This window comes from Neomonachus schauinslandi, chromosome 1 (assembly GCF_002201575.2).
Source record: "Neomonachus schauinslandi chromosome 1, ASM220157v2, whole genome shotgun sequence".
Lineage (NCBI taxonomy): Eukaryota > Metazoa > Chordata > Mammalia > Carnivora > Phocidae > Neomonachus > Neomonachus schauinslandi.
In genome coordinates, this window is record NC_058403.1 from 143,833,483 (window position 1) to 143,857,604 (window position 24,122).

At 46.6% G+C, this 24,122-nt stretch overlaps 1 protein-coding gene across 1 annotated transcript in view; it reads left to right on the forward strand.

Annotated features, from left to right (window-relative positions):
- Nucleotides 1-23,680, forward strand: part of GPD1L (glycerol-3-phosphate dehydrogenase 1 like) — a 66,125-nt gene extending 42,445 nt beyond the window's left edge. Inside the window, exons 5-8 of the mRNA XM_021678836.1 lie at nucleotides 4,408-4,520; nucleotides 14,038-14,271; nucleotides 14,805-14,911; nucleotides 20,728-23,680. Coding sequence (XP_021534511.1) covers nucleotides 4,408-4,520; nucleotides 14,038-14,271; nucleotides 14,805-14,911; nucleotides 20,728-20,824 — 551 coding nt within the window. The 3' untranslated portion in view covers nucleotides 20,825-23,680. The remainder of the gene's footprint in view (nucleotides 1-4,407; nucleotides 4,521-14,037; nucleotides 14,272-14,804; nucleotides 14,912-20,727) is intronic.
- Nucleotides 23,681-24,122: the final 442 nt, after the last annotated feature.

Consider the following 24,122-nt stretch of genomic DNA (forward strand, 5'->3'; position numbering starts at 1 on the left):
GGGTTTCCAGAAAATCACAGGCCAGCAGAGCAGGAAGGAACCTCTTGTGTCATCCAGACCATCCCCTGCTTTACAGATGAATGAGTTACTTACACAAGATCACACAGGCAGAGGGAAATAGTCTTGAATCTGCTCTCTACCTAACACTGCCTTAGGAAGAAATTGTGAACTTTGCTGGCAGATCTCATTTATTCATCAAATTGTTTAGCAGATTTGAGCCATTTATATAAAATCATGAGATTAGTCAATTTTAATCAAATACAGTATGAAATAGCCAAGGATAGGTCTGTTGTGCAAACATCGTCCAGCCTCAATTACCAAATGGCCAGCCCCTCACGTTTATCACAAGAAGCATTAAATTTCTTATATAACTTAATTTTCTATGCCAGCATTTTGAACAGTAAGAAATAAGGGAAAATGTAATCTGTTCTTGTCACAGAAATTGTTACATGAAAAAGGAAAAACACATCAAATTTCCACATCCATTCTCCAGACTGAAAACATGGTGTTCCTCCATAATAGCAATAGCATCCTTAAAAAAAAATGTAATTTCCCTCCCTCTTCCCAAAGGGAATCCCTGTTAGCAGTTTCTAAGTATCCTTCCAGGAAAAAAAAAAAAAATTGTCATATACTAGCCTATATATAGGTTTTATTCTTTCACAGTTAATTCTTTTATCCACCTGTGATTTTAATGTAGCCTGTGAAATTATATAATTACTTTTATTAAATTGGCAATCAGTTTTGGCAATCGGTTGGAAATGGCTGGTTGCCCTAATCATTCTGTAAGGCTGAGATACCATCTCCAATCCTTGATTGAAACCAGTGTCTACCTATAGAGTTTTGTAAAGACAAATGCACAGAAGTTATGTCTCTTGCCCTCTGGCTTCTGTTATCCAATGTGTCCACTGCCTTCTCTGTGAATTGGATCACGGTTGGCAACAGTGACCTGAATTAAATGAAGTAAAACATTGAAAGGAAGATAAAACCCAAAGGTGATATTTTCTAAATTGTCTTAAATAACCTGAACTTAACCATGAGGAAATAACAGACAAACCCAAAGTAAAAGACATGTTACAAAATAACTGGCTTGCACTCTTCAAAAATGTCAATGTCATGAAAGACAACGAAAGATTATATAGTGTCCTGGATTAAAGAAGATTCGAGAGAGACGTGCCTGCCAAATGCAGTAGGATCCTGGGTTGGGGGAGGGAAGGTTACCATGAAAGACAGCATTGCACTAATAGGCGAGATTGGAATGTGAGGTGTATATTAGATAATTTTCCAACGTTAAATTTCCTGCATTTGATAATTGCACGGTGGTTAATCCAGATCTCCTTTTTGATGACGTTAGCAACCAAGATTCAGGAGTTTTAGCCCACTGGAATCTTCTGTGGAGGAAGAAGAAAAAACAGCCTTGTTTTCCAGTAGCTTGTAAAAATACTAACTGACATGGTGAACTGTGGTGCCCCCTTGTGGTGAGAGTTCCCTTCTTTCTCAGGACTGACTTCAAGAACTGGAGACTTTCACTGTCACCTCACAAATATTTTTCAAAGCCTATTATGTATCCAGCATCTGCTAGATGTCGAGGATACATAAGCTCCTTGTGGAGCTTCCAAGCACACAAACAAATATGGAATCACATACGGAAAAGAGGGTTTGAAGGTGTCCTATTACAGAGGTTGATTATCTCTAAAACTTGGCGTGAAACAGAAGGGAGGTGTCCCTGCCTTTGGTTCATATTGAGTTTGGGGCCGCCCTTCCCCACGGCTGTTGGACATTACCCATTCTGGACCAGATGGTCTGGGTCTCTGCTTCCCTCATCACTACTTATGATTGGTAATAATACAGTTAGTGCTTTCCTAGCTGTGACTTAAAATAATAATTTTTTTTAAAGTACACCTGAGAAAAAGTGAGATCGCAGTAAATCAAGCCCACCTCTCTGAGGGACACTGTATAATTTGCAGCCGCAGAGGACCCGACAGACCCCACCTGTATCAGTGGCCAATGGAGAGTGCCCTTCTCCCTGCCTGTTTTGTCTGTCAGATTGCTCATAGCGGCGTCTCGCTTCGAGCTGTAGACAGCTGGATTAGTGACCTGAGTGAGGGGCTTGTCTGTGGTGCTCACGATTGTCCTTCGTGTTGGAGGCACTGAGCAGTGGCCCATGGTGAGGGACACAGGAGAAAGACAGTAATGAGGTCACGATGTGGAGGCTGGGGGCTAGTTTACCCAACCCAGGTGATGAAACAGTGTTGCACAGAATCACCCACATGGTCTGGTGGACTGTTTTAAAAAGGAAGAGGACAGTTTGCTCAAACGGACACAGTTCTAATATTTGGAGAACTCAACTAAATAATAGATAATAGCAATGCTTGTAGAATAGAAAATGTGTTTCTAAGTGTTGGGTGTAGAGATTTTAAACATTTTATTATGGATAGCGTCTTAAAACAAACAAAAAGAGAGGCAGAACAGTGTCATGAGTCCCATGTATCCATCATCCATCTTCCACTCTCCCCTGGATTATTTTGACATTGTATAACTTACGGGTGTAATCGTAATTGTTGACAGTCGTCTTTTTTTTCTCTCACTGGAAGAATATAGCTCTGTGATGTTTATTTGGGTGTTGCTGGTTTATCTCGCCCCCCCCCCCCCCACCCCTGCGAGGAAGCATAGCATAGAGAGTCAGAGCATGGGCCTTGGAGCCATAGTACCTGGGTTAGAATTGGGCTCCGCCTTCTGCCATGTGACCCTGGGCAAGTTGGTAAACCTCTCTGGGCCTCCTGTCTGTAAATGGGGAAATACAGTCATAAGTGTGTGTCCGCCCTCCCCATCGTTACTCTATAGGACTTCTGTGTGCACTAATAGGCTGTTTTCACACCTGCTTCTTATTTAACCCCACAACAATCCTGAGGGTGCCATAGTATTTTACTCATGAGGAAGCTGAACCTGAAGTAGGTGAAATCAGAGGTTTGCAGACTTGTCTGCGGGAGTCGTCTGGGGAGCTTCAAAAGTTAACTGAGGCCTGCTCCACCACGGAGACTGATTTAATTGGCCTGGGATGTGGCCAGGCATTGGTATCGTTAACGATCCCCAGGTGACTGTAAGGTGCAAAGACACGTGTGGGAACACACTTGGGAACCTAGAGGCAGGCAGAGCCCCCAGTACTGTAGTCCTGAGTGAGCTTTCTGCCATTTGTGTGTGCTGATGTTGGCGGGGGAGCCAGGACGTGGCTGGGAAGGTTTATCATCTGGTTTCCAGGGCCTCCCAGAGCCGAGCCCCACCCCACACCCTCACTGATCAGAGCAGATTTCACGCCAGGCATTATGCGGAAAGTTTTATTTGTGTTTGTCTTAGTTTTAATCCCAAGTCCCTAAACAAAACAAAAGAAGGAAAAGTAAAAACTACAGAGCCTCCGTCCCATTCCAGGGGCTGTCTCAGGGGACAGGATGTAGCAGTAGCAAAAACCAGTATTCTTTGAATGCATTTCCATCTTCCGCTGGTCAATGTAGTTGTTGATGTTTGTATCAGTTCTGTATTGCCATAGTGATGCTAAGTATCAATCACAGAATCTCAGTGGCATACAAAGTAAGCACAGCTAACACCTGTGGGTCCCCTGGGGGTGGGCTGCTCTGGGCCAGAGTTGCTGGGCTGGGTGGCTCTTCCTTACGGGCCCAACGGGCTAGCCAGGGAATGTTCTCTCATTGAAGGCAGAGGTACAAGGAAACCAGCCTTACTTCTGCATGAGTGAGCTGGAAGTATCCCCTGGGTCATGTCTGCTCCTGTCCTGTTGACCAAAGCAAATCACATGACTGAGCCCAAAGTTAAGGGGTAGGGAAATATGCCCCATTTGCTTTGAGTCCAAGCACTTCACGTGGTCAAGCCTGACATGAGTGGAAGGGACTGCACTCCTCCAGTGGAAAGGACAGGGTGGGTGGTTTTGAACGGGAATTTGTTACAAATGAAAACCTGGAAGTTGCCTTCGTAAGTGTTTATGGTAGCAGAAAGTTGCAACAGGTTTAGGGATTAAACATAGACAGATACTTAGATAAAATAGAACGCATATACACAGTAAAACACAAAGCAGCTATTTAAAATGATGTAGCAAATATGTCATTGAAAATTATTCATGCCACAAAATGGGGGAAAGCAGATTATGAAATGTTACGTTGCCAATTCTGAGAAGAACTATGTATATTCATATTTCAGTAGGTTAAAGACGCATGCCAAATTGCTAATGATCGTCTGTGGTAGAATTATGGAATACTTTTATTTTCTATTTTTACTCCTGAATTTTCTACACTTTCTGTGATGAATATACATTACTTATTGCAATAAGAAAAACATTTGAAACTGTTAGATGTGGAAGTTAAGATTAAGCATTCTTATTCTTTCTTTCTAACCTGTCAATAGGCAGCAAGATAATGGAGAATGGCCTTCTCTTCAAAGAGCTTCTGCAGACTCCAAATTTTCGAATTACTGTGGTTGACGACGCAGACACTGTCGAACTTTGTGGTGCTCTTAAGGTAAAGTCGGCCTTGTTACTTCTGCTCAAGGAGAGGAGCTAATATGCCCGGAGCACTGTCCGAATTACCAAATCCAATCCTGAAGAGTGGGCTCTGTGTTCTGTGCTTGTACTTGAGAGAAGAATACTGAATTGAGAGCCTTGTGTATCACTTCCTGCTTTGCCTCAGCCTGTCCTGGGTGGTTGGACTTCCTCTTCCAGGCCGCTTTGCTTTCATTTGTAAATTGGGGGGGGGGGACATGTGGTGTTTTGTTGTTTGGGAAATTGACAGCATTGATATTTAAAAAGCATGGAGGGTGTCTTGATTGTAGAGTTTCACAGGGGACCAAAGCATTCTTTTTTTCCCCCCCTATGAATTCATGTATTTCTCTTACACATTGTCTTGAGTGGGGAAGGGACTTACTCCCTCTGAATTATGCTACTCCTTTGGTTTGATGGCTTGGCTGGTTGTTCTTTTTAAAGGGAAAATAGTCTGCTGCTGACAAAGGCTTTTCTAGGAATAGTTTTATCTTTATCCGTAAAGGGAAATGGTCCAGTGACAGAAGCTTCTATTAGCCGGTGGCTTGGAAAGGGTAGAGGGAAGAGTTTCCACACGGGCTCCTGACCTGTTCCACTCTGCCTGTGGAAGTCTTCTTGGTGGGGCGGAGGGGGGGGCCCTCTCTAGCCTGATGCTGGGCAACAGCCAGTGGGAAGCTGGGCTGCACTTTCTGATCCTTCCCCCCCCCCCAACTGGAATCAGCTGCCTTCTCAAAAAAAAGCCTCGGTGTGAATGAATGCCCCCCTTTGAGGCACTTTTGAGTCCTTTCTTTTGTAGCAAAAGCCGCTTTTCAGGAATTTGAGCACCTCAGGAAGGAAGTCAGGCAATCGGGCTTGGGCTTAGGCTTTGTCAGGTAAAAATTGCAAAGACAGAAAGTATGCCGCAAAGAGGAGAATCCAAAGAATGCCTTCCCGTTCTTTCTCTTGATTGTACATACAATCGATTGTCCTTTTTTCTCGTCAGAGTTTAAAACCACTTTGTAGAATTCATATCGCATGTGTTTGTGTGGTCACGTGTCCTTGTACAATGAGGATTTTAAGAAGGAAAGCCAGTGAAAGGCTCGGGCTCCCCCAGGGGCAGCACACGACCCCGTTTTTGAGTGTGTGGGGGGGCATTCTTCACGTTACGGGCAGGCCCTCTTACACAGTTAAGGCACTGGCTTTGGCTGCCTTGTGTGTTTTTTTGGTTGAGATTTTTATGTGCTTTTAATAGTCCTTCATTAAACTAATGACCACTTGACAGCAGGGGCATCATGAACGCCTAATTGCTCAGCACCAGCCTATGTTGCTCCAAAACAGTTTTTAAGTGACTGGGTATTTTTGGTGGTGGATGGAGAAGCTGTGAGATCCTGCCCAGAACAAAGAGGGCTTGGGGGAGAAGAAAGATTCTAGTTGGAGGGTTCTGGAAAAGATTCAGCTAATGGGACCTCATGCTGGTTTTGTGTCTGAACTTAGACTGGCTTTTCATTTTTGTTGGCAGGAAACCTATAAGTGGATCAGTGCCTGCTACTGGGACAGAGCGTGGCTCGTGGGGGGCAGAGACAGATGGGGGTGGAGGACCATTTATCTTCCTTCCTCTGGCTATCCTTTGAAACAGGATCATTTACCATCATTCCTGTTGGCTTGCATCAGAGCTGGGGTTTTTTAAAACTGAGAAACGGGCATTTTTGGCTGTAACTGAGTCTAACCATTCAGTCATACAGATAAGGAGACAGAGATCCAGAGAGATTAAATCACTCAAATGTAGCAAATATGGACACAGTTGGAGTGTGAACGTGGGCTCCAGGAATCTTAGTCTGGTGTTCTTTGGTTACTATGTACAGCCTGCCTTTTTTGGTTTGTGTCCAGTTGAATAAAAGGAAGCCCTCCTTTGTCAGAGGCTGCCAAGGCAAGGACAATTGGACATCGTTTCTTTTATTACATAACTAATAGTTTCTTGTTTTTTTCTGATTATAAAAGTAGTGCACATTCATTGTGCTTCACACAGCAGAAGGGTATAAAGAAAGTGAAAATCACTGATAATCCCTACATCCTCAGATCACCGCTGTTGATGTTTTTTCTAATACTCTTCCAGTCTTTTTAGTGAGTGTATCATATATATGTGGCCCCTTTTAAAAACAAAAACTGGATCTTACTGTTCAAATAGTTTGACATGTTTTACTCTTTCACATTAAATTAATAGTCTTTAGTAATCTCCATTCTAGCAATCAAAGAAATGTACACTCTTTTTTGGTGCTCAAAAACATAAGGGCATTCAAGTACCAAAAAAAAAAAAAGGCGAACAGCTCACTACAAGGATAAAACCAAAAAGAAGGGTGCCTGGGTGGCTCAGTTGGTTAAGCGACTGCCTTCGGCTCAGGTCATGATCCTGGAGTCCCGGGATTGAGTCCCACATCAGGCTCCCTGCTCAGCGGGGAGTCTGCTTCTCCCTCTGACCCTCTGACCCTCTTCCCTCTCATGCTCTCTCTCAAATAAATAAATAAAATCTTTTAAAAAAAAAAAAACCAAAAAGAAAATGTAAAGGTTTTATGCAAAATCATTTTGTAACAGTGCATTTTACTGCCTTCAGAATGTCCTTTACCTCTGACCTGTATTAATCTCCAGTAAGGGAATATCTTTTTAAAATATGCACTTTATTTAAGCCTAATTCATGTACATTAAACTGCATCTATGTAAAGTACCTAATACAGTGGGTTTTAACAGTTGTGTGCATATACCCTGAAAATCACCACCATAATACAGAACATTTCCATCATCCCCAAGCGATTCTGTGTGTCCCTTTTTAGTCCCTACCCCAGCCAGGCAGCCACAGATCTGCCTTTGTACACTGCAGTTTGCATTTTCTAGAACTTTCATAATGGAGTTGTACAGTATCTACTCTTCTGCATGTGGCTTCTTTCACTGAGGGTGTATTTTTGTTTGTTTTAATGTAAATTTTAAGTGGCACTCCTTACAGAAAGGCATAAAAATCATAACTGTAAAGCTCAACTTACCATTTTTACCAGATGCTTTATCAGGATTAGGTTTCATTAACAGAGACCCAAGATGGTAGTGGCTGAACACAGTAGAAGTTAATTTCTTTCTTATGTAAAAAATCCTGAATCCATGTGATAGCTCCATTCTACAGAATTCTCAGGGACCCAGGCTCCTTCCTGCTCACAAGGGTAGGCCCTTGTTCTCATGTTCTAAAATGGTGACCAGAGTTCCAACCATCACGTCTGCCTCCCAGGCATAAGGGTGGGAAAAAAGAAAGGATAAACAGCACGTGACAGCTGTCCTTTAAGGCAGGTTCTGGGGAGCCACAATGTAATAATTTGGCTTCATCTCAATGGGCAGTACTTAATTGTGTGACTATACCTAGCTGCAAGAGATGTTGGGAAATGTTTTTTTTTTCTCCCCCCTCGGTCAGCCATATACTTGGGTGAAAGTCAGGGGCTCTTACGACTCTGGAAGGGGAAAGTAGATTGGGGCATAACCCCAGACCCTGTATCCCAGCCACATGACATTCCCTTGCAGGGCTGTTCTGTAGTGAGGTTAAGCAGCCCTAATGTCTGGGCATATAAGTTTCTTCCCAGGGCTTTGGCTGAGATAAGCCTCGCTGTGAAGCACAGCCTCAGGCCTAGTGTCTAGCCAGGGCCGCTACTGGATCCCACTAGCCATATATGGCTGTTTGCATTTACGTTCGAATTAATTAAAACTTAAAAAAAAAAAATCAAGAGTTCCGTTTCTGAGTCACAGTAGCCCCGTTCAAAGACTCTGTCGCTACATGAGTCTTCAGGGAGTCTCAGTGGCTAGTGACTCCTCTGTTGCATGAGCAGACAGAAAACATCTACATCATTGCAGAAGCTTCTACTGGACATCACTGCTCTAGGGTGCCCTGCGTGGTGCGCTCACTGTGGGCTTGTCCCTCAGCCCTCCTTGAACCTCAGCCGGGCTGCCTTCTGCAGAGCCTGACCTGCAAGCCGTAACACGGTGCCTTGCCCGGGGTCAGCCTACACTCTGCAATCAGAGTTTTCCCTTAGGCCCAGAGCCCTAGGAGCTGGCCTCGGGCAGAATCAGATGGAGCGCTGCCCGTACAGGAAACAGTGACTGCTGCCTGGGTTTCACTGGAGCCCTGTGTCCTGGGTGGTGAGAGTGTTTGCATAACCCACAGGTAGCCTGGGCCGGGCAGCTTCTCTGCTTTTGCATTCTTCCCACGGGGAGGCTAGGAGTGGAAGGAATGGAGTCCCATCCAACCCACCCCAGTTCAGAATTGCAAAGACGGAGCTTCAGGGCGAATGATTGCCTCTGAGTATTGCCATAACCCAGGAAATGGGGAAGGGCTTAAGCACGTCCATCTTCTGAAAATCATGGTATTTTTAGCCCCAGAATAGTTTAGAGCAGATTTAAACGCACAGTGGATAATGATAACTTTCACAGCTGAGCGATCTCGTAGGACATCTGCTCGGATGCTATTCAAACACGATCTGACTGGCTCAGTGTGTTTATTTTTCTTTTGACAGTGATAAGTGGTAGAGGGAGAGAGTGAGGGTTTCAAGATCCATCATAAGGCAATTAAACTGGATCGGTGCCCAGGGTCCCCTTGGAAGGGAGGAGTTTACCCTGCAGTGGCCTCCTGCTCCTCTCTACCTCCCCACCGCCCCCACCGTGGGGAGGTCAGCCATCTAGGGGAAACTGAGGTAGTCCTCATCTGTGTGCCCTGCAGTGAAGGGGTCACAGAAGGGCCAAGAGAGTGAGCGGCTGCAGTCCCAGGCCATGGGCACCCTCATCTGTCTTTTCTCTGAGAGCAATGACACGAAAGGTCAGAAGCATTGCTCTGGAGCTCAGGGCTCATCCACACAGCTCCTGCTTGGGTGCTTCCAGTGACTGAGAGCTCACTCCTTCACTTCCAAGTCCTTTTGGTTGGGTGAGGTCAGCTCTTCCTGTTGGAAAGTTCTTATCTTGAATCTGAGGGGGCCCCTCTGTGCCTTTCATTCACTGACCTGGAGCAGCACAGTGTGATCTACCCCCCTGGAGAGAACTCTGGGGCCAGGCAGCCTGGCCCTGCAGGTACCCCCCTTGTGACCTTGGGCTGGCTACCCACCCGTGTGTGGGGGAGTTTCCTCACCTCGCCCTGAGCATAATCATGGGGCCCACCTTGTAGGAATGTTGTGAAGATTAAACCAGTTAATAATACTGGAAGCACTTAGAGCAGTTCAAGAAGGTTAGCTGTTATTTTCATTATTTCCCCCCAAAATCTGTTCCCCTAAGCCTACCCTTTTTACCTCCCAAGCCCACATGCAGGCCAGAGAGGCACTCCCCTTTGACATCTGATTGCAGAGGGTTCAGGAAGGTCTCCGACCCTATGGGGGGCTGGGGGGATGGCTGGGCCAAATTTGCCACACCATGGAAGAGGCAAGGCGCAGGGAACAGAGTGGGCCTGGGAAGCCAGGCCCTGGGACGGCATCCCTCACCAGCGAGAGGTGTTCTCGGTAAGCTGCTGAATCTCTGTGAGCCAGCCAGGAGGCGAGGGACATGCGTGTCAGCGTTGTCATGAGAATTCAGAGGAGACCATGTGCGTGGTGGGCGCACTGTAGGCCCTTCGTAAGTAATCCCTCTCTCCTCCTCTGTGTCCAGGAGCCCCTTGTGGGAAGGAAGTCATTGTATCTCTCAATCAGTCCGGAGACAGGTACTGAGGTTGGTTCATCAACTAACCTCCAGAATGGGTCACGTTGCGGTGAAGGGGGCACTGGAGATGGTCCAGGCGGCGGCAGATAGCCATTTCAACAGTCACTGTTTGGATCCTAGGCCTTGGCATGTTGCCATGGCAACTTCAATACAACCATTCAGCGTGCTCACCCAACAGTTGGCCTCATGGCCTCTGTGCTCAGTCGCCCTGCATGTCCCCAGGTGTCTCTTCGGTGCCACAGGACCGCCCCTGCTTATCTGCAGCCTCGGGGCAGGCCACAGCTGCACCAGCTTTCCTGGAGGAATGTCACCACCAGAAGGGCCTTGAAAGGTTTTATCCACGCCCTGAATTTTATCCCCGAGGCCCAGAACGCGCAGAGAGGTGGAGTCATTGTCCCAAGGTCGCACAGCAATGAGGCAGAGAGAGAACCGCAGGCCGGAGGCCATCCGGCTATCAGTGCATGTGCTTCCAGTGTCTCCCCCGGGCTTCCTTCATCCGGCTGCTCTGCCAGGAGGGGTGTTTGGGTCTGTTTGGACCCAGCCCTTGGGTGTTCGTACCATCCCCGGTTCGCCGTTGCATCGTGCCCCACCTAAAAGGTTAGGGGGTTGTTTCACCCCTCAGCATCTCGGGGCTCCTTCCCCACCGCCTCTCCCCTCTCCTCTTCACATGAGGCTGCCAGAGCCTAAGAGTGTGCCAAGCCAGGAGCTGCCCACTTCCTGCATCAGTGAGCATGCGCAGCAGGTGCCTGGTGAGGGATGGGTGCTGTCGGGGGCTGATCAAACCCAGAGCTTCCATTACCTGCGTGGGCAGGAAGGGGTTGGGAGGCTTCTGCAGGTACAGACAGAAGTTAGTACCGTAGGAAAACACAGGCTCTCTGCTCGGGCCATGAATGCAGAAGACCCGATTCCTCGTCAGCTCTACCTGCAGCTGTGGGCCGCGGGGTCTACATGGAGTCTGGCCTTTGTAAGGGGGAGAGTGATCCACCTGGAAGCTACTTTGTTGGTCTGTTAGAACAGCCCATAACCTCACTGGGAGACCCTCTAGAGCACAGAAAGAGAGCGAATTTGTCTAAAATTTGCACGTGCTCATGCCAGCTTTCTGATCATTTTTTAGAGAATTGTTTTACTCTTCCCTTTCCATGTCAATAGCCACGAGAAGAATAGCCAGCAACCAGAGTAAGCCCTGGGATTATTCCCGAGGAAGAGAACAAGATAGATTTCGGGCCCCCTCCACTCCCATCCCCTGTTCTAGGCCTCTTCATTCTGCCCTCGAGGCTTGGAAGAGAGGGTGCTGTTTTATTGGTGTATTGGAAGTAGACAAAAGCTTCAGCTGGGCTCAGTGGTTTTTCATCTGCAATGGCTTTGTGTCTTCGGTCTCCTGGTGAGCGATTGCTGTGTTTAAATGGCCAGCTCTGTTTCTCGGGGTGAGCCTGGCCACATCAGTACTGCATTTGATGTATTTTATTAGAAACTGCGTATCAACCAGAGAAGACATTTTTCCTCCCCGGTTTGTTCTGTTTTTAACCTCATCCGTCAAATTCTATAGGCCTGATGTTTTGAGAGAGAATTCTTTCATTAATAAAAAAACCCTTTTTCTTTTTTTTTTTTTGGAGGAAAAGATGTGCTTATTTCATCTCCTATTCGTTACCAATTAGCTTCATATTTTAAGGTCTCTCCACGCACAAATTCATCAGTAGCCACCAGGTAGTATGGAAAAATGCTAGTGGGGTTAGACAGAGGCAAAATACTTGCATTTTCCCTGGCGTCGAGCGCTCTGGGTGCAGGAGCCGGTCACGTGGGCAGGGCTAGGAGCCCGGGGACTTGCCTGAAGTCCCAAATGAGTGGGTACATGCAGATATTACTTGTCATATGTGGTTGTTTGGTTTTCCACAGGATTTGAGGCCCAGCTCAGATGCCCCTTCCTCGGTGCAGGCTTCCCTGCTCTGAAATGAAGCTTGTGGCCCCTGTCACCCCTATGCTCGCTCTCATCCTTGATGCGCTTTGTGGTCTATTAGGCCAACTGTATTGTCAGCTCTTCGGGGACATGCTCTGTGTCTCATTCTGTCTTGGTAGCTCCTCCCTGGGGGCACCCTCAGCCCCCACGTGCCCCAGCACCACCCTCTGGGCCCTGTGTAGAGGTTCCCACACAGGGCATGCTTAGTACACACAGGTTGAAATGAAAATCAGATTCTCAGTCCCTCTTGCGGGGTATCCTTTTCTGCCCAGGCTATAATTATGGGCACCCTTTTATTTTCCTATTAGGCCAGCGGTTGGCAAACTTTTTCTGTAAGGGCCACATAGGAAACGCTGTGGGCTTTGTGGCCCATACGGGCTATGTGGCAAGTACTCAGATCTGCTGTTAACAGACCAAGGTAACCACAGATGGTACGCAAACGAGCAGGGGGGCCTGGCCTCCAGGTCATTTACAGAAACAGGCATTTGGCCCTTAGTGTGCTGATCCCTGAACCAGACTGTCAGCTTCTGAAGAGGCAGCTCTCTGTCTTATCTGCCTTGGGTATAGCAGAGGGCCCGGGGAGAGCGGGGTGGGGGTGGGGGGCCCACGAATGCTTGTATAGGGGTAATTAAGTGAAACAAAAGGCCGAAACTTGAACAGCACATTTGCAGACATACTGACCCAGCAACGCCACTCCCAGGCACACACCCAACAGAAATGCCTGCGTGTGGTCACCCAGGGCCACCCAGCCTGGCCATAGCAGCACCATTTGCAGTGGCCCCAAACTGGGAACTACCCAGTTTGGCAAGAGAATGGCTGAAAAAATAACATGGTACTGTATTCACCCAGTAGAATGCAAGGAGCGCTGGGTGTTCTATGCAACTGATGAATCCCTGAACTCTACCTCTTTGAAACTAATACTACATGATAAGTTAATTCCATTTATTTATTTATTTATTTATAAAAGATTTTATTTATTTATTTGACAGAGAGAGAGGGAACACAAGCAGGGGGAGTGGGAGAGGGAGAAGCAGGCTCCCCACTGAGCAGGGAGCCCAATGCGGGGCTCGATCCCAGGAATCTGGGATCATGACCCGAGCCGAAGGCAGGTGCTTCACTGACTGAGCCACCCAGGCATCCCTCCGTTTAAATAAAATAAAATAAAAAAAGAATGCAATGCAGCAATGAAAATAAATGTGCCATATGTAAAAATACAGCTAAAACTCACAAACATGTCGAAATGAGACAAGGAGACACCAATGATTGCATTCGATTCTAATATAAAATTAAAAGACAGGTGAAGCAAATCTATGTTGTTAGAAGAGTGGTTACCTTTGTGTGGGGGTGGTGACTGGGAGGGGGTGTGAGGGTGGCTTTCTGGGGCACTGGTTATGTTCTGTTTCTCAACCAGGGTGCTGGTTCCCAGGGTGTGTTCAGTTTGTGAGAATATCACCAAGCTCTATACTTATGACCTGCATACCTTTCCATGTGAATGTTGTCATTCAATCAGGCATTCGATTAAAGAAAAAAAGGAAAGAGGCAGTTTGTCCAAACAGTATCTGACCAGAGCCTATAGTCAGCCATTCTAATTCTCTGGCTGATGCTCCCCAACAGCAGCTTCCTCCTGACCCCGGACCTGGGCTCTTGGGTTCCTCTAAACGGGAACGTAGAAGCCTGGCGCCTTCTTTCACTCTGGCAGCCAGGGTGCAAGAGCAGAAGCTGGGGCGGTGCGGGGGCCAGTGGAGCGTTCTGAGCGTGGGCCAGGGGCCCTGCCCCTCCCCCGCTCCCCCCAACCTTCCAGTAGCCTTGTCTGCGGCGGGCGTGTGACGGGCATCCCGGGGCTTCCTTGTCTCCTTCATAGAACATTGTAGCGGTGGGAGCCGGGTTCTGCGACGGCCTCCACAGCGGGGACAACACCAAAGCTGCCGTCATCCGCCTGGGGCTCATGGAAATGATCGCCTTCGCCAAGATCTTCTGCAAGGGCCAGGTGTCCACGGCCACCTTCCTGGAGAGCTGCGGCGTGGCCGACCTCATCACCACCTGCTACGGAGGCCGGAACCGCAGGGTGGCCGAGGCGTTTGCCAGAACCGGGAAGGTAGCCCCTGGCCTGTCCTAACCCTCCCCCCCAACCCGCCCGCCCGCCCGCCCGTCCGTCCGTCCGTCCGTCCGTCCGCCCTCACTGAGAGCCCTGGGCTGGGGCGAGCCCTTGCTGGGCGTATCCCGCTGACACCTGTCTGTTTTCGCTTAAAAGTACTAATGCCCGAGCGCTCTAGCTTGTAGGTCTCTCTTTCCCTGGTTTACAGCTGAGGATGGCAGCTTCCCTCCGCCACTGTCCTCTTGAAATAAGTGATTCTGTGGTCTTTTCTTTTCCCAAAGATTGATTTCTTTGAGAGAGCACACGCGCGCACGCGCGCACACACGTGCCCAGTCGGGGAGGGGTAGGAGCAGAGGGGGAGAGAATGTCAAGCAGACTCTGCTCTGAGCACGGAGCCCAACCTGGGGCTCCATCTCACGAGCCTGAGATCCCCACGACCTGAGCCAAAACCAAGAGTCAGACACTTAACTCACTGCGCCAGCCAGGCGTCCCCACTCTAGTCTTTACAATAGTGTTTCATCCTTGTTTTTAAGACGATCGAAGAATTGGAGAAGGAGATGCTGAATGGACAGAAGCTCCAAGGACCTCAGACGTCCGCTGAAGTGTACCGGATCCTGAAACAGAAGGGGCTAGTCGACAAGTAAGTCCCCCACACTGTCCCTGCGACCAGAGGGCCACCCCCTGCTTCCCTCATGACCACCAGCCCAGTCAGTGCACATGGGCACAGCTGTGTGCAGAACTCCACTAGAATAGTTCCGCCCTCATGTGATGTGAACATCTGTGGCAGGAAACTTCTTCCTGCTCTGAAAATGAGTGTTGACACAGAACCAAGCTCAGCGTCAGGGGGAAGAACTCAATTTTTTTTTTTTTTTTGAGAGAGAGAGAGAGAAAGAGAGTGTGCACACACACAAGAGAGCAAGCAGGGAGGTTGGCGGGCGGGGGGGGGGGGGGGGGGGGGGGGGGGAGGCGGGGAGGGGAGGGGGAGAAAGAAGATCTTAAGTGGGCTCCATGCCCAGTGCAGAGCCTGACACAGGGCTCGATCCCACGACCCTGAGATCATGACCTGAGCCAAAACCAAGAGTCGGATGCTTAACCAACTGAGCCTCCCAGGTGCCCCAAGAACTCAATTCTCTAAAGCATGTTACAAAACATGACGTTTGAGGTCCTGGTTTATCCTGCAGGGTGTCTGGTTAAGAGCTACATGTCATAAGTTTTGAATTAAAAAAAAAGATTACCTTGTTATTTGTTATAAAAAGATAGTCTTGTTAATAAAAGGTCAGACAATTCGGAAAAGAAGAAGGTACAAGTTACCCCAGAATTCTACCACTAGCAATGACCTGCGTTAAGGTTTGCTGAGCAGCTTTGCAGTCTCTGTCCTGTGGATGGATGGGTGCCTCTAGCCTCCACTGCCCTTCCGGGATGGTCAGCTGCTAAAGGTGGGCTGGGGACAGCCTGATTTGCCACCTGATTGAGGGAATAAACCCCATAGCACCACAAAGCTGCCAACCTCTCTGCGGTTGCCAGGTGGCCCTTTATCTCGCTCATTTGCTGAGCCTTCTTCCGTAACCACGAGGCCAATGACACCATCTAATAACTGCGTACACAGCATATTCTGTGTATCCTTCACTCTTCGGGAGGGAGGGGGGAGGTTTGCTTGCCTGGGAGAGGAGGGGGCTGGGCAGCTGTGGGGACACTGCCAGGTGTGGCCAATCCGGAGCACACACTTCTCCCTGAGCCGGTGATGGTTATAGACGTGTTGGCTGGTTCTCTGGTGTGTCTCCTTCCTGCTCTTCGGCTCAGTCCAGATGTCTGCTAGTCCCAACCACCCACCTTTACCTCCCCTTCACCCAGCTCTCCTCCTCTCTGGACCACTACACACTGATCAGCCATAGAGTGCCCTATGGAAAGTTGAAAAGGAGGGAGGATAGGACATTCGTCTTCCTTCTTTAATTTGCATTTTCTTTTTCTGAAATGGCTTTCAGAACCAGCCGGGCAGAGATGGAAGTCATAAACAGGCCTCCAGAGGCGGAGAATTACCTTTAAATTGTGGCTAAAAGGAAAACACCTCCAGCGGGCATGGTTTTCCTTACATACTTAAGGGCAAACAGCGATGTGTTTGTGTGTGGTGGGGCTACTTTAATGACCGTTATCAGGAGTTTTTTTAAGTCTTAAGAAAATACTTGGGTGTTTGTGGATGCTGATGATCTCCTAATCACGGTTTTAGAGTGCCATCTGTCCACTACCATGGGGCATATTTGATAGGATCCTATGGATGGATGAGTCTGTGTTCATCGTGGAACTTGGGGAGGCTATGGATTGGAACTGGTGTTCTGGGATCAGTACCTGCGCCTGTTTTTAAAAAAGCAGGTGTAATCAAGCAGGTGAAACTTGGCTCTGAGCAGATGCCTCTCCTCCATCATGTCCCATTTTCCTTCTCCTGATTAGAAATGGAACAGGCTGTGCCTGTGCTTAATGAGGCCACTGCCGGGTTGGAGGGGATACCACGCTTCCATTCTCCCTTGATTTTTTTTCCCTTTGTCATCCCAGCCATCGCGCCTCTACTCGGGTCTTCCTCTCTTTCCTTCTTCCCCCCTTCTCTTCTCTGTGGTTCTAGAAAGAGCGCTGAGCGGGAGGGCAGCATTTCCAGCCACCTGGTGGCTTACTAGCCATGTGGTCTTGGGCAGGTCATATTTTTATCTGTGCCTCAGTTTTCTTTACCCACCAAATCAAACTGGTGCACCTGATGATTGCCATGGCGCCTTCTGCCTCGAGTATTCTAATTCGCAAGCCTCCTGCTCATCCAGAATGAGTCCTTAGGTTGGCATTTGGGGCAGCGCCACTCAGTTCTGTACCCACGGAACTTTCTAACACCATGTCCTGTGACGCCATACAACCCCTTCTTCAGTTGAAGCAGACCTCCCTTTGCCCCAAGACCCCTTTCTCAGGGGCTTCTGTGCACCTCTGTCCTCCTGCTGTTTGGCCTGCCTGGACAGCCCTCCTCGATGGCGTGTCAGCCCGCCCCGACCACCCTTGAGACGGCCTGGGTCTGTCCTCAGAGCAGCCTTCATCCACCTCCTCCAGACGCAAACAACTTTCCCCACTTTGAACATGCTGTTTACACCAGCGATTGGCAAACTTTTTCTGTAAAGAACCACATAATAAATATTTAGTCTTTGCAGCCCACATACAGCTCTGTTGTATATTCCTTTTTTTTTTTTTTTTTTTTTTTTCCTTTTATGGCCCTTGAATCGTCCTTAGCTTGCAGGCAGTGCAAAACAGACCCCAGGTCAGGTTTGCTTCTCAGGCTGTGGTGTGCTGACCCCAGGTTTAGACAGTCCCGCTGCTCATGTGCTGTGGCTCGTACATAAACACACAATTTTACTTTCATTCTTCTAGATTTTTGCGGGGGTGGGCAACATGCTCCTGGTTTAAAAAAAAAAAAATTCAAATCCTAGAAAGAGGCACCCAGTGAAAAGTGATCCCCACCTTCGACACAGGCAGCTCTCTGAGTTTTTAGTGTATCCTTCCATTTACGGAATGGATGCTGTGCTCCACGTTCTGCCCTGCTTTTCTTCACTTGAGGGTGATTTGAAGATCTTGCCACATCTGCACCAACAGATCTCATTTAATGGCTGCAGAACATTCCACTGTGTGGCAGAACCACAGTTTATTTAACCAGTCTTCTCTGGATAGATAGTAAAGTTGTCTGGGGTTTTCTGCTGTTACAAATTTTGCTTTATTAAATTTCCTTGTGCATGCATCTTTATGAGCATGTGTGAGTATCAGGTGTTTGTATTCGTTTGCTAGGGCGGCCATAACAAATTACCACAGACTGAGAGGCTTACCCAGCAGAAATTTCCTTCTCATGGTTCTGGAGGCTAGAAGTCTAAGATCAAGGGGTCAGCAGGTGCCTTCTCCTGAGGCCTCTCTTCTTGGCTTGTAAATGGCCATCTTCCCCCTGGGTCTTCATGTGGTCTTCCCTCTGTCCATGGATGAGTCCTAATCTCCTTTCCTCATAAGGACACCATATTGGTTTGGGGCCCACACTTTATGAACCCTTTTAATATAATTACCTTCGTAAGGGCCTTATGTCCAAATACAAGTACTGGGGGTTAGGACTTCATTGGATGAGTTTGGGGGCTGAGGGCACAACTCAGTCCAGAACAGTGTTGTAAGCTCCTTGAGGGCTGGGGCCTTATTGATAATACTCCACATCCTGCACATGGTTGAAGACTGACACATCTTAAGTCCTCAGTGCCCATTAGTGGGATGGCTAATTGATCTGGCTTATGCAGGTATTTTTCAATGAAATACTGTCTTTTGTCCTCCTTTCATGTCTAACCTCATTTAGATAGCTCCCCAAACTGATCTAATTGGCTTTATAGCATTTTATGTTATATAAAATAACATTTAGATGGGCAGTCTAGCCTAGTGGTTGAATCTTGGCTCCAGAGTCAGAAACTATGCCTCAGTTTCCTTATCTATGGAATGGGGATAATGTTATTACCCACCTCATAGGGTGGTTGTGAGGATTAAACAAGTTACTTGTCCATAAAAAATTCCCTCCCCCTCCCCACCCGTACTCCAAATCTCTTGTTAGCATCCCATCTACACAATTTAGAAGTGCTGATTGTGAAAGTCGGGAGCGCTTCTGGCTGCAAGAGCAATGCCCAGTTTAAAATGCCTCAAACAATAGGGTTATTTTTCTCATGGAACAAGGATTCTGGAGGTGGACATTATTGGTGTTGGCACAGTGCCTCTAGCTTAGAATCTCTGATCCTGCTGGTCTTCCCTCAAAACCTCAAGATGGCCGCAGCAGCTCCATGCATCACATACACAGCTGCACTTAGTGACATGGAGCAGGTGCAGTCCGGGGGAGCAGAGTTTTCTTCCAGGGCCTCTCAAGGAGAGAGTGTCTTCCCCAGAAGCCCTCAGCAGAAGTGTCGTGTCTTGCTCTCTAGAATTTGCTTCCTTGGCTAATTCTAGGAGAAAGTAAGGCTGGGAAGCTGAGCGTTAGGCTATTTGCAACGTTGGTAAAGAGTGAAGGGGTTTGGGAATGGCTTTGGGTGGCCGTTCATCACCTGCCACCCTGCTTTGGGGACACACAAGTTGTTCTCATCATGGGATCAGGACATCTAAGCCATGGAAAGACGAAGGGGCTAAAATCTGCAGGCTCTAACTCCCATTCCCAGTAGTTCATTCAACAAATATTCGCTGAGCACCTGCCCTCATCTGTGCACTGTGCCAGGCCCCAAGGATGCAGAGGTGAATAAAACATCTGGGGCCTTGTCCTCCAAGAGCTTGATAGGACCTAGTGGCCATCTTGTGGCGGTGTGTATAAACTGTCACTGCACACCCACCATGTGCCAAGGGTTACACTCTGCAGGTTACATGTAAGTCACTTCATACAACAGGCCTTAACACAAGAGGTCCTGCCCCATTTTACAGAGCGGTTATGAAACGCCCAGAGCGGATAGATTGTGGGGTCAGATTTGACTGCCTCCCTGACTCCAAAAAAAAAATAAAACATTCTGTACCTTAAAAAACCCGCAGTGATAAGACATATGACCTATCAGGGCTGTTTGCCATTCTTAAATTAAGTTGTCATTATAGGATTCCAACTAGATAATTTTCAAAATGGCCTTTAAGACTTTATTGATCCTGTCAAGCTTACTTTGGGCTCTGTGTGTGTGTGTGTGTGTGTGTGTGTGTGTGTTTAAAAGCCTGATTGAAATTAACTTTGTTATTTCCTTAGTAATACCTACTATTTAAAATACTTGCTGAGCCAGCTGGTCCCTGGGATAATGCTGTCCTTTCTCACGGTGGATTATTAGCTCACACCTTTGTACCCTCAGCCATTTCAAACTTTCACTTATATCTGTGTTCACATCTTGGAAAAAAAGGCAAAATACGCCCAGCTTTCCACTTGAGATCAGTGCTTTGCTAATTGTGGGTGCCCACATTGATTCTTGCAGGAATGTTCCAGACCCGAACTATTTATGGTGATGTGTGGGCCACCTCATCTTTATCCTTGGATGATCCCTTTTGGAGGAGAGAGAGCAATACCTCCTTGCAATTCAAAATTTATTCTCCAGTCTTTTAAATTATTGACAGAAACTTGGACTCATTCCAGACTTGCCCAAGAGCCTGAGCTACAGCTCTTCATGTAAATAACCGCAGATGGCCCTGCAAGGATTACCATGGGACTCGTTTGTAGACTTGTGCACCGCGAACAAGTAGGCAGAGGGTGGTCTAGGTCATACCAGCATCTTACAGCCACAGTGCAGTGGCTCTCTGCCCACCAAATAATAGAGGAATATAGAAGGCAGTCACTTTGTTGTTGTCCAAAGTAGCACATCCATCTGCAATCTGTTAGGCAGGAGAGGAAGACTCATTTGTTCTGTGAGGTAAACCAGATGGCTCAACTTGTCTTTTTACACATTTCCTCCCAACCAGGTTCCCGTTGTTTACGGCAGTGTATCAGATCTGCTATGAAGGCAAACCCGTTCAAGAGATGTTGTCTTGTCTCCAGAGCCACCCAGAGCACGTATAAAGTGGATGGTGCAGCGTGTCGGGGAACGTGCTGCCTTTCTGATCAGTCTTTTTCATTCAAATGGAAACTGGGACTGGGCAACATGATGTTCGCTTGACCATAATCCTGTCATGGGTGCGGATGCATTTTTACCAATTCATTTCTGAATTGCGAGACACAATTCACTGGCTAAGATGTGGTGGGCAACAAATAGACACGTGTGAATGTGTGAGTCTGTTCATTTCTCATGCTGTGGATGTTTCTATGAACCAAAATTAAAGGTCCTTTTTAAAAATTACTTTTGAAATTTTCCCACCGTGGTAGCTTAGAAGATGGGAATGATCTCAGCTAAATTTTTTACATCGAATCCATATGCATTTGAGTGAAGGGATTTTTTTTTTCTCATTCTCTTGATGTTAAAACTGAACCAGCATTAACATGGTAGAACGGACGAGTGAGTGTGTTCAAAGATCAACATACTGTAACTTAAACTCTATCTCAAAGCCAGCATAATTATCTACTTTGATTGTGGGTTGGTCTTTTTTTTAACAATTAGAGATTTTTAATTAGGTGATCCACTTATGTATCTTCCTCTTTGCAGTTTTCTGTATTTTTAGCCTCTTTTCTCTTCATTAGCTGCCAGAGTGTGCTTTCATAAAGGTTCAGCAGTGGTGGAAGACAGAAAATGCATCTGGGATTTTCCTGCTGTGACTGACACATTCTAGTGATGAATACACTTGTATGATGCTTTTTGTTGGGTAGTCCTTTTGTGCAAACATTTCCTCTAAGCCTCACAGATCCACTGAGATGGGACTCCTGTTACTCCTCCTTTGAGTGGCAGTCCCAGTGCCTGGTCACCTGGCGAGTAGGGGCAGAGCTGGGAGTCAAGTCCAGTCTTCCTCCACCCCATCAAGGTGCCCAGACCTCAGGCATCACTGGGCTGATCCCGGTGATGGTTGGTTGTGACAGATGCCATGCGCAGCCTTTCCTGAGACTAACAGGGCTTCCTGCAGCTGAGGTTTGTGTGGGTCCCGTCTAGGTGGATGCCACTCAGAGTGTGGTCCTCACTCCATCAGCTCCACTTAGAGTCTCTTAGAAATGCAGGCTTCCAGGTCCCACCCCAGACCTCTGAAGTGGGGTAAGGTATCTATACTTGAATATGCCTTCCATGTGTTTCTGATGCTCACTACAATTTGAGAACCACTACTTTAGAAATTCTACTCGGATTGGCATTTCTCAAACCATGTTCCATAGGACAGGAGTGTCCTGGGATCCCATGGTTATTTGGGGAGTTCTCTGGCAAGGTCAAGTGCATTTGGGAAAAGCTGCCTCTGCACACCTCTCTTGAAGGCAAAGAATGTATGTTAGTATGTCAGTAGAACTTATCTAATCCAGCAAGTTCCAAACAGCTTAGACTATGAAGATTTTTTTTGGCAGAGGATCTTGCCGAATTTTCAAGGGATCACTGTCCTAGGCCATGGTGACCTGAGGACAGCTCAAGTATACCCTTTACTCCCTGCAGAAGTTAGGATGAATAACTACCTACCTGTGGTATCGTTAGCTCTGAACTTCTACAGTTCAGGCCTGCAATGAATCTTGGATGAAGCTTTAAGGTGACACTGTCAAGTACAACCAAGTAGATGTCAACCTCGCTGAAACGCACATTATGTCGAATAAGTGCTTTTAATTCTAGAATTAGAATGGGGATTACTGTATCTTCTTAAATGGGATTGATTTCAGGATAGCATTATAGTTACCTTACATAGCACTTGTTAAGTGTTAAAGAAAGGTCTGAATGTCACTTATATATTCATGGATTTTCAGTCACATTGTGAGATTTTTGACTTTTGTTTTTTAATTTTCCAGTTTGGGACTTGTTTTCCTTCTATATCTGAAATGATTGTAGAATAGATTTTTGGGTTGAATTTTAAAAACTCAATCCAAAACATTCTGGAGGGGGTGCATTTTAAATCCTCATACACAGAAGTCTATGAAAGCACACAAAATCTACAAGTGTCTTTGATTTTTTGTGCCACTGTTAAGTTAATCAATTTTTGCTTGTCTCATGATCTTTTTAAAAATTTGTACATAGATAACAAAGTGTTACTTTTTAAGATACTTAATAAAGGGCTGTAAGCTAGTTGTGGTGTCTGTTAAGTAGGATGATTAGATGTGAGGAATTAGGATTTTGTTTTATGTATATTCTCATCTGCATTCAGCTTCCTACTCTGGGTTTTGTACTTGCTTTTTCTTTATGAGTGTTCTCTTGCCAATCTGAAGTCCACTGACTGTACCTCTTGAACATAACTTCTGATATCCTGCACATTAATGGAAAAAGGCAAATTTTGTTAAGTTTGTGATCTGCTGACTGTAGATATTTATTACTCTACAAGTTATCTATTTTTGTAACCACCTGTGGTCCATCATTTAATTTTAATTCTCATTCCTTACTAATCATGGTAATAGGGAGGGAGACATCTAGAGGAAAAAGCTTAATTTGTACTAGTTCAGCCAATCTGTGAATGTAAAAACTTCACTGTTGCCTTGCTATAATCTAGCCTACTATAATGTGGAACAAATATCTGTCTTGAAATCCATCCTAGCAGGTGGAGTCGAGCTAGACTCCTTCTGGTTTTTCATTCAACTGTCAACTAAAACCTGGCCCCATGGCATCAGCCCACGGAGTGATGAGGTGCCCGTGTACGAACGGATCTTTCATTTTTCCACCACTTCTAATCTAAGAGCCTTTTACTTAACATGTATACTGTATCTGTTTACAGACTATAGGTGGATATAATTTAAAAGCTTGATTTAATAAACATTTAATGCCCCAAACCTGTGCTGCTGGTCCTTTTTTCAATAATCAGCTTAGTTAAGAGTTTTATTTATCTGATCCCTGATAGGGTTCTCCCCCCCCCCCAAAAAAAAAAAAAAGTTTTATTTATCTGGGTCAGCTCTTTTTTCCCTGAATTGTGTTGCATTAACAATAATAGAAAGGTAATTTTTTATTTTTTATTTTATTTATTTATTTTTTTTTTAAGATTTTATTTATTTATTTGAGAGAGAGAGTGAGAGAGAGAAAGAGCACAAGAGGGGGGAGCGGGAGAGGGAGAAGCAGACTCCCTGCTGAGCAGGTAGCCCGATGCGGGACTCGATCCTGCGACTCCAGGATCATGACCTGAGCCGAAGGCAGTCGCTTAACCAACTGAGCCACCCAGGTGCCCGATTTATTTATTTATTTTTAAAGATTTTATTTATTTATTTGAGAGAGAGAGAGAGAATGAGAGAGAGCCCATGAGAGGGGCGAGGGTCAGAGGGA